This window comes from Myotis brandtii, unplaced genomic scaffold (genome assembly GCF_000412655.1).
Source record: "Myotis brandtii unplaced genomic scaffold, ASM41265v1 scaffold355, whole genome shotgun sequence".
Classification (NCBI taxonomy): Eukaryota; Metazoa; Chordata; class Mammalia; order Chiroptera; family Vespertilionidae; genus Myotis; species Myotis brandtii.
The window spans coordinates 1092815-1107603 of record NW_005363642.1 but is presented as its reverse complement, the minus strand read 5'-3'; the positions used below and the strand labels follow the sequence as shown (position 1 = coordinate 1107603).

Below are 14789 nucleotides of genomic sequence, written 5' to 3'. Positions count from 1 at the left end.
TGCCTGGCTGCTGGCCGCCATCTTGACTGACAGTTAATTTGCATATACTCACTGATTAGCCAATGAAAAGGGTAGCGGTCGTACGCTAATTACCATGTTTCTCTTTTATTAGTGTAGATATATATTTATTTGTATGTATTGATTCTTATTTCTTTATAAAGAAATTATTTCCTTCCCCTGAGGTCATAAGGCTAGTCTCCTATGTTGTCTTCTGACAATTCTCTGTAATTTTCTTTTCAATAGAGTCCTAGGCCTGTCCTTTTTTATTTGTTATTTATTTTATTACTGATTTTAGGAAGGGAGAGGGAGAGAGAGATAGAAACACCAATGATGAGAGAGAATCATTGACTGGCTGCCTCCTGCCCACCCCCCACTGCGGATCGAGACCGCAACCCAGGCCTATGCCCTTGACTGGAATTGAACCTGGGACCCTTCAGTCCGTAGGCCAATGCTCTATCCACTGAGCCAAATCAGCCAGCGCACCTGTCCCCTTTTGAAGTGGGGTTGGTGGGAGAAGGACCCAGAGATTCAGGTGGGCAGTGCTGGTGTATGGAGGACCTGTCACCTGCACTGGCCTCCCCTGGCCACAGGCCACTCCTGAGAGGCAGGCTCATGAGGCCGCCATGCACCCTGACAGAGTTGCCTATCTCCTGGTACCTCAGCCCTGGCCTCAGAAGCTGCTGTGTTTCTCTTTAACTGCCCCACAGGTTCTGAAAAGCCAGGGCTTCCTCCCACTCCGAGCGGTCCTGTCTCATGGTGACAGCTGCTTTTAGTTTTCTTATGAAATTTCTCACAGGGCTTTGATGCCTCAATTGCATTGCTGAAAGTTGTTCCGCTTTGGGGTTTAGTTCTTCCTTTTTTTGTTCTTTGTGGCAGAGGTGGTAGGTCTTTTTCCCCCGAAGCCCCTGAGGCTTCTGGGCTTTATGAGGGGGTTGCCTGCTGACAAACCCCACTGTCATTGCACCCCACTGATAAAAGAAGGCAGTTATCCTGTTTAGAGGGGAGAGAAGGGGGTAGAGAAAGGGGGAAAAGGAAAGGAAAAGCATGCTCTTTTCATTTAGTTTTGTTTCCTATTTTTAAAAAGTAAAAGATTCCCATTGAAGAACATGCCTTAAGTATTGAGTAAAGAAAATAAACTCTACCTACCACAAAGAATCTATATAATAAAAGCTTAAGTGACCCTTACGGCGGAATGATGAGAATGACCAGTCGCTATGGTGCGCACTGACCACCAGGGGGCAGACGCACAACGCAGGAACTGCCCCCTGGTGGTCAGTGTCCCCCAGGGGGAGCGCCACTCAGTCAGAAGCTGGGCTCACGGCTGGCGAGTGCAGCGGTGGTGGCGGGAGCCTCTCCTGCCTCCGCAGCAGCGAGCAGGCAGGTGGTAAGGAGCGAGGGGTCCCGGACTGTGAGAGGGCACAGGCTGAGCTGAGAGCCCGCCCCCCCGGTGCACGAATTTTGTGCACCAGGCCTTTAGTATGCTTATAAGAATGAAAATGATGACTTACACTTCTGATAATATAGATGTCTTCCCGTGTGGAACCAGAAATTCTGGATAAAATAATTTTTAGAAATTTTTTTAAATACTTGGCTGGACTGTTGGGAAAGGGAGGAAAATTCTTGCCCTAGGTAGTAAGAAAGTGCAGCCCAGAGAGCTAAGCCTGTCTGGTGCTGGTATTTGCCATGGGAGCCTCTGGCATATGCTAGGAAGAATAGACAGAAACTCAAGGCCTGGAAAAGCCGAGAAGGTGGATTGGAAGACATTCATCCCCATGAAGCCACAATCCCAGATAGATTATGCTCTCAGAGGATTAAACTGAAGTGTGCATGGGGGTGGGGAAGGTGCCTGAGAGAGAGGGGACATTTATCTGCCATCCCTTAGACCTAAAAGAAAAGTAAAATGGGAGGAGGGAACCTTGGTGAGTACCTGAGCCCAAGTTTGTTATCCCATGTGTTTGGGGCCAGAATTTATACCTTCTGTGTTACCTCCACTCCCCTACCACCACTAAATTTAAGCTGAATATTAGGTTACAGTGCTCCTGATAGAAATTATCTGGGTAGGGGTCTACAGCTGGGATGTAGTTATACACAACTGTAAATTTACTAAAATGCAAACTGAATGCTTAAAATGGGTAAATTTTATGATATAAAATTTTACCTCAAAGGTGTGGGTAGAAAAACCACCTACCAGTCTTCTAATCAGAGACTTCTTTTAACATTTTAGTATATTTCTCTGCACTTGTATTTCATTGTAGGGATATCTTTTTTTAATATATCAAAATCATAGTAAGAATATTTTCACCCTCTTTTTCATTTAAAATTTTAATGTCTTTTCCAATGTCACTGCAAGTATTTGTAAAGAGGATATTTTACTTGGCTTTTTAATATGTATTTCAAATGTGTATCTTGAATACTTTCTTACTTTAAGATAATTTCAAGCAAAACAGTTATGTATAGAGCAAAAATTAAAGCTCTTTCATTGATATTTCCCCTCCCCCACCAATCACACACACACTCCTACCTCTAGTTCTCACTTCCCTCCCCATAGGTAACCACTGCTCACAGTTTGGTTAAACATAATTTTTAAATGGGTGTATAATTTTCCATGTGATGGGGAAAAGTCATACTCAAAATGTTCCCTTGTTTGGGGAAATTTAGGTTGTTTCCTGGTTTGGCTGTTTCTTTTTAGACATGTAGCAGAGGATTCCACTGGGGGGAACTCGAGCTGGCCAGAGATTGAATGGTCCTGGTGATTTCATTGTCATCAGAATAGGCACTAAATTAGACATCGAATTTGGAGATAACTTTCAAATAAGAGAAGGGACCCCGCATACACTGAGGACCCTGTTCTAAATTTTTTACCTGCTTTTTCTCATTTAATGCACCAAACATCTCGTAAGAGGGGACATGATTTCCATCAGAGGGGCCAGGTGCCTTGCCCAGGATCACACACCATCTAGTGCAGAGCTCAGCTCTTCGTGGCCAGACACCAACTTGAGGGCTTGGTGGTTCTGTAACCGAGCAGGGGACTCTTCCTTTGCTTCTTCACTTAATTTAGGCAAACACCATCACAGTGGTCCGTCTGCAAGGAAGCGCTGAAATGTTCCCGAGATTTTTGGTTTATTTCTTCAGCTGCAGTCTGCGCGCCTAAAGTGTAGTAAACATTGCACTATTGCTGTGTGTACTTTATATCAGGCCTCACAGATAGTGCCCTGAGAGGGATGGACATTATCCCCATTTTTAAACGAGGAATCTGAAACCCAGACAGGTAAAGAAAGTTGCCCAGTGTGACTCATAGGAGGGACTCAGACCCAGGAATGTGTGATTTCAAGCCTGGACTCTGACCACTGAACTCTGCTGTCCAGCAGAGCATGAGTCAGCTTGAGTCTCCATCAGGCTGGGAACTAGACAGCGCCTCATTCTGCTCTGTCTCCCTCCTCCCAGACAACAGCGACCTGATTGCGTGCACGGTGATCACCAAGGATGGCGGCATGGTCCAGCGATTCCTGGCTGTCGATATTTACCAGATGAGTTTGGTGGAGCCCGACGTGTCCAGGCTTGGCTGGGGAGTGGTCAAGTTCGCAGGCCTCCTGCAGGTAACAGCTGAGAACTGCAGAAGCTCTTCTCCATTGACTGTACAAACGCACACGAGTATCATCTTTACAGTTAATTTCTAATGGCACAAGGACCACATGAACAGGCTATCATTGAAAAAAATTAAAATATCTCACAGATACAGGTCAAGTCCCAAACCCACTTCTTACACTCCCCTCCTCCCAGTACCAGTGATCCTTCCAGATCTGGTCTCTACCAAATGCATATATAAATATAACTCCATGTTTTTTAAAATTGTGTACATATACTTGAGAGCGGGTATATGTGTGTATTTTTATAGTGTCACGTTGATTGGAGTCTAAACTTTGCTTTTTTTCACTCAACATACATCTTGGAGAACGAACCACGTTAGTAAATTCAGACTTACTGGCATTCTTTTCATTGCTGCCTGGCGATACCAAGGCCTGGTTACCAGTGCCCTGAGGCTGTTTCTAGCTTTTTACCTGTACAGGGTTGTCATGAACAGAATTGATCTTCCTTCCTTGTGCACTTGGACAGGGGTTTCCCTAGGCAGACTCCAAGAAGTTCATAGACATCACCACATTTTTGTCTGAAATGATTGTTTACACTGGCAGTGTGTAACAGTTCCTTTCTCCCCACCCCTGTCCAGCAGAGCTAGGCTCCAGATTGCCAAAAGCCGAGTGGGGGCTTGGGTTTCCTCCATGTTTGTCTCTCTGATAGGTTACTAATGCCAGCTGGTTCACTGAATGAAACGTAGAACCGGAAGAGTCGAAAACAGCCTTCTGGCTCACATCTCCGTCAGGCCCCTGTCCCTGCATGTCCAGTGCACTCTGACAGGCCTGGGGCTTGCCCTGCTCTGAGGCAGGTCGTTTCCTTGCTGGACAAGCCTGGCTGCTGGCAAGGCCTTGCTCAGGCTGACCCACATCCGCCTCTCCACAAATGTGACCTGCTGGCAGTGTGCCATGCCGTGTTTAAAGATACTGTTGCACCCTTTTCCCCAACCTCCTCTTTTGCAAGATCTTTCTATTTAAAAAATGTCTTTTGCCAAGGGTGATGTGAGAAAGAACTATATGAAGAATCTTTTATTTATAAAAAGACTTCCATGTAAGTGGTTGTCCATTAGGTGACTTAGTGCTTCTTATTTATCTAGGCTTGTGATCAATTTCCTTTAGAATTTAGTGTTAGGAAAGTGTTTTTCTCCCTCGAAGGATTAATACATGTCCTCCATCAGACAATGAAAGCCACATAAACCTTTTCTTTTGGTCGTCTTCCAATAGCCACTATTTGTCAGGCCGTTACTGCGTGCCAAACTCTCCGTCTTAAATGTGTAATATCTCATCTAATCCCACAGCAACATTTCCATGCAGGTATTATTTCCAAAGAGCCCGTGCAGCTTTAATGTTATGGACAGCAACCATCTTAATGAGCCTTTTCCAGCACTTTCCCGCCTCCCATAGCATGTCTGGCGTTCCTGTCTAGCTCCTGTCTCAGGCTTTTATCTTAAATCACCTCAAACCTTTGTGGGAAACAGATTCTTTACACGGAATCCATCCTGAGGTTTTAGATTGGATTTATCCTTAATTACACTTGCTATGTGTGAGTTCCTTCTCCAGCTTTCAAACACAGTGTTCTTCAAATGCCTGCTAAGTGACCCTCCCTTCTTTCTCGGAGTTAGTTTTTCCTTTAGGAACCAGAAATTCTTCAGAGACATACAAATGGGTGCTAATGATGCCCCCTTTTTAAGAGAAATCAGGAAGAAATTGGTTTGTAGATGAGTCAATAAATCTAACATTGTGCCAGATGGCATAGAAATTTTGGTTTGTTATCACTGGCTTCTTAGAAGTAAGAATGTTGGAGTTTGACTGTTGGGTTCCCTTGAAGAGGCTGACTCAAGTCCTCTTATGGACGGTACCACCCCGAAACCAGCATTGCTCCTGGTGAACGCTCTGTGCTTCCCACACTGTCTTCTCTTGCTAGGCCTGATCTGGTTTGTGTCCTTCCTTGACTGTCTTAGACTTGGGAAGCTGATGGTCTCCTTCAGGGCAAAAGCAAAGTTGAAATTGGGGGCGGGGGTCGCTTGTAGGTGAGACAGGGATCCCAAGGCTTCTGAGCAGTCGTCCTCCTGAACCTAATGAACTATTTTCTTTCACCTCCTCCTCCTGCAGGACATGCAGGTGACTGGTGTGGAAGATGACAGCCGTGCCCTAAACATCACCATCCACAAGCCTGCCTCCAGCCCTCACTCAAAGCCCTTCCCCATCCTCCAGGCCACCTTTGTCTTCTCGGACCACATCCGCTGCATCATCGCCAAGCAGCGCCTGGCCAAGGGCCGCATACAGGCGAGGCGCATGAAGATGCAGAGGATAGCTGGTGAGTGCTCGGTCCTGGTACAGTGTCCTCTGAGCCCTCAGGGGCAGAAGCAGCCACAGGGCTGTCAGTGTGGTTCTCACATTGACCTTGAGGACCCCCGTAACTCCTCCAGAAAAGGGCACATACATTTCAGGCATTAATTGTGTTTTGGTGAGAGGATGGAGAATCTGCTCAGAATTTCCCATTTCCTAAGTACTTGATTTCTAGAGGGTTTCTAGGGCCTCGTGGAGGAGAAGGAGAGCCCCCCCGACCAAGGCAGAGGCGGTGTACAGGCAGGCGTCAGTGGGTCAGCTGTTCTCACTCCTGCACGTGGATATTCTCTAGCTTACGTTAGTAAAACGCTTCAACATTCCTGTACCACATTTTATTCTTAAAACAACCCTTGAGATTAGAAGGGCCTGTTCTGCCCATTTTATAGATGAGTAAACTGAGGCTCAGTGACTTGTCCAACATCACACAGGAAGAACCCAAACGCAGAACTTCCTACTCTATTGCCCATCCCTTCCCAGCTCTCATGAGAGTTCACCCTGCTTAGTGAGGGGCCAGGACCCAGTTCTGAAATCAGAAGTCCTTTTGCATTTCACAGGGATGTGGAGAATTTGTGAGGAGACCCCCTGCTGCCCAATGTTGGGAATGCCCCAGCTTAGTTGTAAAAGCACTGAGATGAGGGCGTTCCTGTCAGGGTGGAAGGCATGGTGTTTTCCTTGGGGTAAAGGTGTGCTATCAATTACTAAAATTATAAAGTCTTTCTCAAGACACTTAACGCCTTTCGGTTCAAGCGCTGATGTTCATTCTGGTGTGGTCTCTGGGAGGCTTTCCAGCCCCGGGGGTGGGGGGGGGGGGGGAAGAGCTTTCTTTACCTAAAAATAAAAACGCAGAGGGCGGGGTTTCTGGCCCTTGTGGATTGTTATTTCCTGCACATGCCTCGTTGATTTGTGCAGGTCTGCATCCCATATAGTCCTCATCTTATTTCTCACTTAGCTGAAACTTGGCCTGCAAAATCATTACAGAAGCATTTGTAATGTGCAAAGTGACTTAAATCACTCAGTCCTTTCTTTTAAGATTTATTTTCAGAGGTGTTTTTTTTTTTTAATGTAAAGCAGTTTCTCACAGCTGCCATGAAGGCTAAATATTTCATTTGAAAATTGAGAATTATGCCGTAAAGTGGCTGTGAGAACTAATGCCTTGAGTATTTCTTCAATTGATTTTTAAAAGCCCCTCCAAATTGCTATATCATGAGATTTGTTTATGGAAGGGAGGAAGCACACACTCATAAATACACACATACACATGCGTGTATCTTCTCTCTCACACATTCTTCCCCAGGCGCACATATATGTGAACTTTTAGGGCAGCATTGGCCCCATTTGCCTTGGGATCTGAAACTGTACCTCTGGCTACGCCTTGGCCTGTATGGATGAAAACCAGGCAACCTAGGTGGGACCTGGCCCTGCGTCCAGCCCTGAACCCCTCGCCAGCTATGTTTTGAGGTTCAGGCTGGACCTGTGGTTGTCACACTGATTTCCCCAGTTTGAGGCTGTCAGTTGCCTGCTTGCATCGCCCAAGGGATGTGCCTGGCAGGGCCCGGCTACTCCAGCTACAACTGCCCCACCCAAAGTCTCCTCACCTAGACTTCCGTCCCATGCACTGAGCCTGACCATGGGTTTGTTTGAACGTAGCCCTCCTGGACCTTCCGATCCAGCCGACCACTGAAGTTCTGGGATTTGGACTCGGCTCCTCTTCCTCCCAGCACCTGCCTTTCCGATTCTACGACCAGTGCCGCCGAGGCAGCAGTGACCCCACAGTGCAGCGCTCTGTGTTCGCGTCCGTGGACAAGGTGCCAGGTGAGCCGGCCCCACCCCGTGCCACCACTTGTGCCCCTCCTGGGGGTCCAGGGCTTTCCCTCTATTGAGCCTGTGTAAGCTGCTTCTCCCTTCTTGGAAATCCAGCCAGTTGGAAGCACCAGCTAAATTTCTTAGAATTGATCAAAGTGTAGCACAAGATTAAACACAAGCCACAGAAGGAAATCTTGGCTTTCCCTTTGGTGCTCTTCCGCCTGGCTTTGGTTTTCCAGAGATTTGTTGGGGATGTGGAAGGACTTCTCAGAATTAAGAAAGAAGTTTCTTGAAAATTTCTTGGAAATACTTCGGTGATTAGTAATGAGGTTGTAGGAGAGTAATTTCCTTCTCCTTGTAGGGTGACTAGAAAGAGTGTGTGATTCCTGCTGCAAACCCCCTAAAGAAGTGAGACTTGAGGAGAGGGCCCCGCCAGCCATGGGCAGCTGCCAGTGTCTCCTATCTGGGAGCCTCTCTAACCACTTTCACCAAAGCTCTGACCCCTCCTCCCCTCTCCCAAAAAGGAAGCATGAATAGAAACTTCAAGGTCGCCTTGGTGGAGCAGGAAGAACTGCTTCTCCAGAAGGGCAGGCCCTCCCCTTTCTGTTCTGACACTTCTGATTTAAGTAACTCCCTTTGCACACCCATCCCTCAAAAGACGGCTTTGCTCTTCATTGTAAAACCTCAGAAAACAGGCCCTATGGCCCCTGCAACTTAACCTCCCCACATTTAGGGTTTCAAACTTCAGTCACAAATGTTGAAAAATGTTTTCAAAAGCAGTTATCGATTTAAGAAAAAACTCAGCCATAAGAACCTGTCCAAAGTCAGGGCCCTTGTTTCCCTTCCACCCCATGAATCATTCTGTTTTCATTCTTTGATTTGCTTCATTCATTTTGGAAACATATATACTGTAAGCATATGATATTTGAAAATCCAAACAGGACATGATAAAATGAAAAATAAGTCTACTTGGCCCTAGAAACTTTTAACAATTTCTTTACATATCCTTTCAGAAATGTTTCTTTATATGTCATATGTATGTCTTTGCTTGTCTGTTTTTACACCGGGATTATGTTGTATATGTGATTCTGCCTGGCCGTTTTACTTAATAAGGCAGCGTTACATGTTAGCACATATAAGTCAACTTCGTGCTTGTTAACTGTTAGTATTTTTGATGCAGAGGAACCAAGAAAATCTTTTATAACATTTGGTATTGATGGCATTTGGGTCGTCTTCAGTGTTGAGCTCTTGCAGTGAGTGTCACCTTGTACCTGCTCAGGGTATCTGTGCAATTGTGCAAACCTCACGTGTCTGTGGGATAAATTCCCAGCAATGGACCTGCCGTCAAAGGGGAGGCTTTTCATCCTGATATATGTAGTCGCAGCGTGTGTTCTGGGAAAAGTGCACCAGTTCACGCTTCCACCCAAGCCAGGGCTGTTTTCATTCTTAAAACCAGTGTTAGGCTACGAGGCGGATGGTAGCAGTGCCTGTGTTCAGCTGTGAAACAGCAGATGATTCCGCCTGCTCTGGGGTCTGAAGGATTCTTTGTTACACATTCTCCAGGTTGCTTCATGCTCCTTAGAGCTAATCACTACGCAAATATAAGTGATGACCATGAATCTAGGTTAACTAAGTATAGATTAGCCTGGTTAAAAATATCATTTCTTCCTTCCTTTCTCTCTCGCTCTCTTCTTTTTATACACAATTGTCATGTTATTATAAATTTATAAGCACCACTTTGTAACTTTTTATTGAGATATAGGTGATATATAACATTATATTAGTTAAAAAGTCATTTCTTTAGGGTCATTGAAGCTTCTTTCAGCTCGGGCTCTAATGAGTTAAGGAAAAATGCCCTGGGCTTATTTCCGCTCCATCCTTTCTGAAACGGGAGTGTAAGTAAATAAATAGAGGCAAATGTCACATTCTTCAACATCTGCATAATCATCTCTCTTTTTGCAGCAGGCTTTACAATGACTTATTGCTTACTTCTCCCACCCTGCCGGAGCCCAGGGTTACTGTAGGGTCATCCACGGCTGGGGTGTGGCCAGGTCTACAGTGGCCTGCCTGGCAGAGGGGTCGGCACAGCTGGAATGCCCAGCGTCCTGTTGCTGGTCCCAGGGCTGGGATGTGAGGTGGGGCCAGGGGAACTGGCAAATCAAAGGTAGTTGCTCGAAAGTAGCCATCCACCCCTTGGCTCTGCCTCTCCCCTGGAAGTGCCGCTCAGGTGTGGGCTGGGGTAGGGACATGCTCACAGATATGCTTTCCAGGTCGACTACTCTGGGCCTTTGGTTAGAGAGGCCTCGCACCCCTCCTGCCTTGGCCTGGGCTAGAGATGTGACCTAAAGAGCAAGTCGAAACCATTGAGACTCAGAGAGGGCGGGGCGCTCTCCCTGGCTCCCACCCTCCTCACCATCTGCTGTCTCAGTAGTCAGCCCAGCATCTCGGAATCATCTGAATCCTGCTCTTCCCTCTCCCACACCCACTGGCCTCCTCTGCTCACAGAATATACCACGCTTTCTCACCCCCTCCCAGCCACCAGCATCTCTCCCTAGATCATGGCAACAGCATCCTCAGTATCTCTGGCTTTCGGTCTCACCCTTCTTCCTATTCAGCCAGAGGGATTTTTCTAGAACAGAAATCAGATCCAAGCCCCTGCCTGCAACCCTCCAATGGCTTCCAGTTGCACTTAGAACAAAATCCAGATCTCTCACTCTGATCCTATGGTCACTATGCGGTTGGCTCCAGCTGGCCTCTCAGACGCAGCTCCTCCATCCCAAATACCACCCCCACTGCTCCTCTAAGTAAGCACTTGCCAAAATTTCGGCCTCAGTACCCCCTTATAATCTTAAAAGATATTGAGGAATCCCAAGAGCTTTGGTTTATATGGATTATATCTATTGGTATTTTAAGATTAGAAATTAAAACCGATAAATGCTTTAAGTATTTATCTGGCTTTATAGAGACAGTTGGATTCTCGTGTCTGCTCCTGCTTCCTATGCATGTATTTATGGGGCCTCTGGGAAACTCCTCTGTGTACTCCTGGGAGTATGGAAATAAAAGGAAAATGCTGTCTTGTTATTTTTATGAAAGTAGTTCTGACCCTGGGAGGCCCCCAAGGTTCCTCAGACCACACTTTGAGAACCACTACTCTATTAAGTCACTGAACTCTCTCCTGCCTCAGGGCCTTTGCATTGGATATCCTTCTCCAGATCTGTGTGGTTGCCTCCTACGAATTACTCAGGCCTCAGTCTCCTCAGAGAGGCCTTTCCTGATCATACCCTCCCCCAGAAAGGTTTTTCCATCACATTAGCCTGGTTTATTTTCTCTGTGACCCTGAGTTCCTTACCTGGCTGACATATCTGTGTAACTGTCTATGGTCTTTCTCCCCCATGAAAAATGTCACTGCCATTGGGACCGGATCTGTCCTGCCCCCACTGTATCTCAGCGCCTAGCTCTGTGCCTGCGTTCACTAGTTGTTGAATGAAGAATGAGCACAACCTTGGCACAGTTCCCACCTAATGCCTTCTCCCTGTGTGAACACCCGGAAGATGAGGAAATTCGTTCTGGGACCCTAGACATTGGGTGGTTTACTCTGTGGCACTTAGACAAGGAAACCAAGATTTCATAAGATTGTAAGAGGATTCCTCTGCTTAATTTCCATGGAACAAAGGGAGTGAGATGTGCATTCCAGGAGGGCCGATACACTGGATGGTAGATTTGGGTCAGATGCACATCAACTGAATTTCACTGCCCACACCTTTGTCAGAGGTTTGCAGAAGCCAAAGAGTGGGCTGGAGGGAGTCATCAGGAGCACAGCCCAGATTGGCCTCCAAAGCTGTGGCCCGTGAGCCCAGCCCTTTGCTGGGTCCCTTGCCGTAGGCTGCGCTGTTGCAGACTCCCAGGCTATGTGGGGTCCTCACTCTGGCCACCTGCCTCGAGGTGACTGCTGGACAAGCCATCGCTGTCATGACACATCTTCCAGTTCTATCTGCAGGCCCAAGTAATTGTCATAGAGCACTTTGTCTCCCCTTTAGAAGCTATAAATGATTATATTTGATGAAACTATGCCTCTCATTTCCTTAGAAGAGATATTAAAGTAGAATATAAATCAGGGCTAATAGACAACTAGCCACTTTGATATATTTTTCTTCTTCCATTTGGCTTGGGAAGAAGTCACAGTTTCTATTTATTAGCTGGTTTTATGTTGATGGCTCTTGCCCCACAGAATGGTTGTCTTCACAAGGGCAGAGGCATGTGTGCGTGCCTGGCCCACAGTGGTGATGTATTGGGGTGGCAGGCAGGACTGGTTCTGGAGTCTGGCTTTGAGGTGCAGGCCCCATGGTTAGTGCCTCAAGGACCCGTCCCACTGACCCACCGTGACAGCTGATTGCCGGAAACTGTCATTGGGGCAGTTGGGAGTGGGGGGCGGGCAGTGAATTTCCAAATGAGCCACCAGGGCAGTCTCTCCATGAACACCAAGCGGACCAGTAGACCCAGAGCAGAAGCCCAGTCAGAGGGCCAGGGCCCTGGCCTCCCTGAGCAGCCTCAACCCACTCCTGGGCTCCTTCTGGCCAAGAGCTGCTCCCAGGTGTTCACCTGGTAGCAGAGTGGTAAGAAGAACATCACAGTCTCTCTCGTGGGGGTCCTTCCTGGACCGTTCCTAATTCTTATCTGAGTAGAAGGGCTCTACAGCCCAGAGGGCATTGTGGGATTTGAGTGGGACAGTTAAGCAGGTTGACACCACTGGTCCTCACTGATGGGGACTTAATGACATGACCTTGTTTCTCATGAGCCAAGCCCCACCAGCCTTTTAGCTGCAGTGGCAGTGCTTAAAATCCCCCAGCACCTCCTGTCCACAGCCCCTCTCCATGGCCCCTTGGCCCTCTTTCCACTGTCAGCACCTCTCTCCTCTCCTCCTCTCTGCTCTCTTTGCATAATACCACCCAGCATTTCAGCTGCACCCGCTTTCTGTCTGCGCCTCACAGGGGCCAAGCACATCCCATTTAGGACCTCTGTCCTCACGCTTCCCTGAGACTGGTTCCTTCTCGGGGGCGTTCAGGGCTCTGCTCAGATACCCCTTCAGGGGCTTTCCCTGGGGCCCCAACCCACCGCGGTCCCTCTCTGCAGCAGCTGGTTTTTATTTTTTTAAATGGGATGAAATTCACATAACCTAACTGTTTGAAAGTATGCAATTCAGTGCCATTTAGTGCATTCACAATCTTGTGCCACCATCACCTCTACTAGTTTCGAAACATTTTTATCGCCCCAAACAAAACCCCGTACCCACTAAACAGTCACTGTCATTCCCTCTTTTCCCTAGCCTCTGGCAACCGCTAATCTGCTTTCTGTGCCTATGACTTTACCTATTCTGGATATTTCATATAAATCATTCAGTATGAGGCTCTTTGTGTCCAACTTCTTTCACTTAGCATCATCTTTTTAAGGTTTGTTTATCTTGTAGCAGGTATCAGAGCTTTATTCCTTTTCATGGCTAAATATTATTCCATTGTATGGATGTACCACTTAAGTTCATCCAGTTCTTCACCCATTGATGGACACATTGGGTTGTTTCCACCTTTTGGCAAGTGTTACTAGTGCTGCTATGAGTGTGTGTACAGGGTTTTGTTTGAGCATCTGTTTTCAGTTCTTTGAGGTATCTACTTAGGAGTGGAATTGCTGGGTCAGATGATAATACAATAGTTTTTAAGGAACTATTTTCTCAAGGTCTTCAGAGCCCTTATCATGAGTGAAGCTGTCCCATTTGTTTTCCCATCTGCCTCACTGTCCTGCACTAGCACGGAAGGTGCTGGGGCCCTGGCCCTCCTGCCCTTGACTGCTGACAGTGATGAGGCAGCTCTGCCTCTGTATCTATTATTGTTCAAAAGATTATAATGGTCTCTATTATCCATGAATGAGTGAGATCATGTGGTATTTTTCCTTCATTGATGTTTTCAGTTCTTTGAGGTATCTACTTAGGAGTGGAATTGCTGGGTCAGATGATAATACAATAGTTTTTAAGGAACTATTTTCTCAAGGTCTTCAGAGCCCTTATCATGAGTGAAGCTGTCCCATTTGTCTTCCCATCTGCCTCACTGTCCTGCACTAGCACGGAAGGTGCTGGGGCCCTGGCCCTCCTGCCCTTGACTGCTGACAGTGACAGAGCAGTGTTGAGGACTAGCCATGGCGGGCGGAGACGAGGATTGGCGGAAGGAAGCTGGGCTGGATGAATTGTTCTGTGTCTCAGACTGTAAACCCCTGCAGCAGGGGTGGCACCGTCTTGTTCATGCCTGGGTCTGGCACCTGTACCAGTTGGTGGTGACTCGGGGTGCCATCTGCAGAGTCAAACTTCATCCCGTCAGGGCCAATCTCTGCTTAACCACTTCTTGTCCCAGCTTCTTGTCCTACTGAGTCTCTGGGCCAACATTTAAATCCGAGAGCACAGGAGAAGAGCCGTGCCCTCCACAGGTGTTAATTTCTCAAAGGTGAGCAACCCACCCTATAGGTCACTGACCCAGAACACTTAGAAGTTCTGTGGAAAGGCAGTGGCAGTCCCAGCGCCAGCCTTGGCAGTTGAGTAACTGAAGAAGAATGCAAAGATTACAGTGTGCCTGGAGCCAGCCAAGCTGGCCACAAAGCCTCGACTGACATCTAAAAAAGAGCAAAGAAAATCAATGTTTAATTCATAGACCTCAGTTCTGACTTCACCCCTGGGCATAACACACTAGGTGCTGATGCCATCTCATGGCAGCGTTTCCCAGAAACTAATTTTTTAGGCCTATTCTTTTTCTTGTTTCCAGTTATAAAATTGGAGCCAATTCTCTCCTTCCAGCTCCCCAAGGCGAAAAGATACCCTTTCTTTAGTCACACGGGAAGGAGAGCCTGCCTGCACCTTCCTCCAGTCTCCCCACTCCCTGGTAATCCCTCCCAGCCTCCGCTCCCTGGTCAGAAGCTCTGGCCACTGGGGGTGGGGGGTGGGGATGGGGGTCGGGGGAAGGGGAGTTACAG

General features: G+C 47.2%; 1 protein-coding gene across 5 annotated transcripts in view; it reads left to right on the top strand.

Moving 5' to 3' along the window:
- Nucleotides 1-14789, top strand: part of CLEC16A (C-type lectin domain family 16, member A) — a 231483-nt gene that overhangs the window by 168293 nt on the left and 48401 nt on the right. For all 5 annotated transcript variants that reach the window (XM_005871741.2, XM_005871740.2, XM_005871739.2 and 2 more), the window contains 3 exons: nt 3445-3596; nt 5742-5946; nt 7626-7790. In XM_005871741.2, the coding sequence (XP_005871803.1) occupies nt 3445-3596; nt 5742-5946; nt 7626-7790 (522 nt within the window). The remainder of the gene's footprint in view (nt 1-3444; nt 3597-5741; nt 5947-7625; nt 7791-14789) is intronic.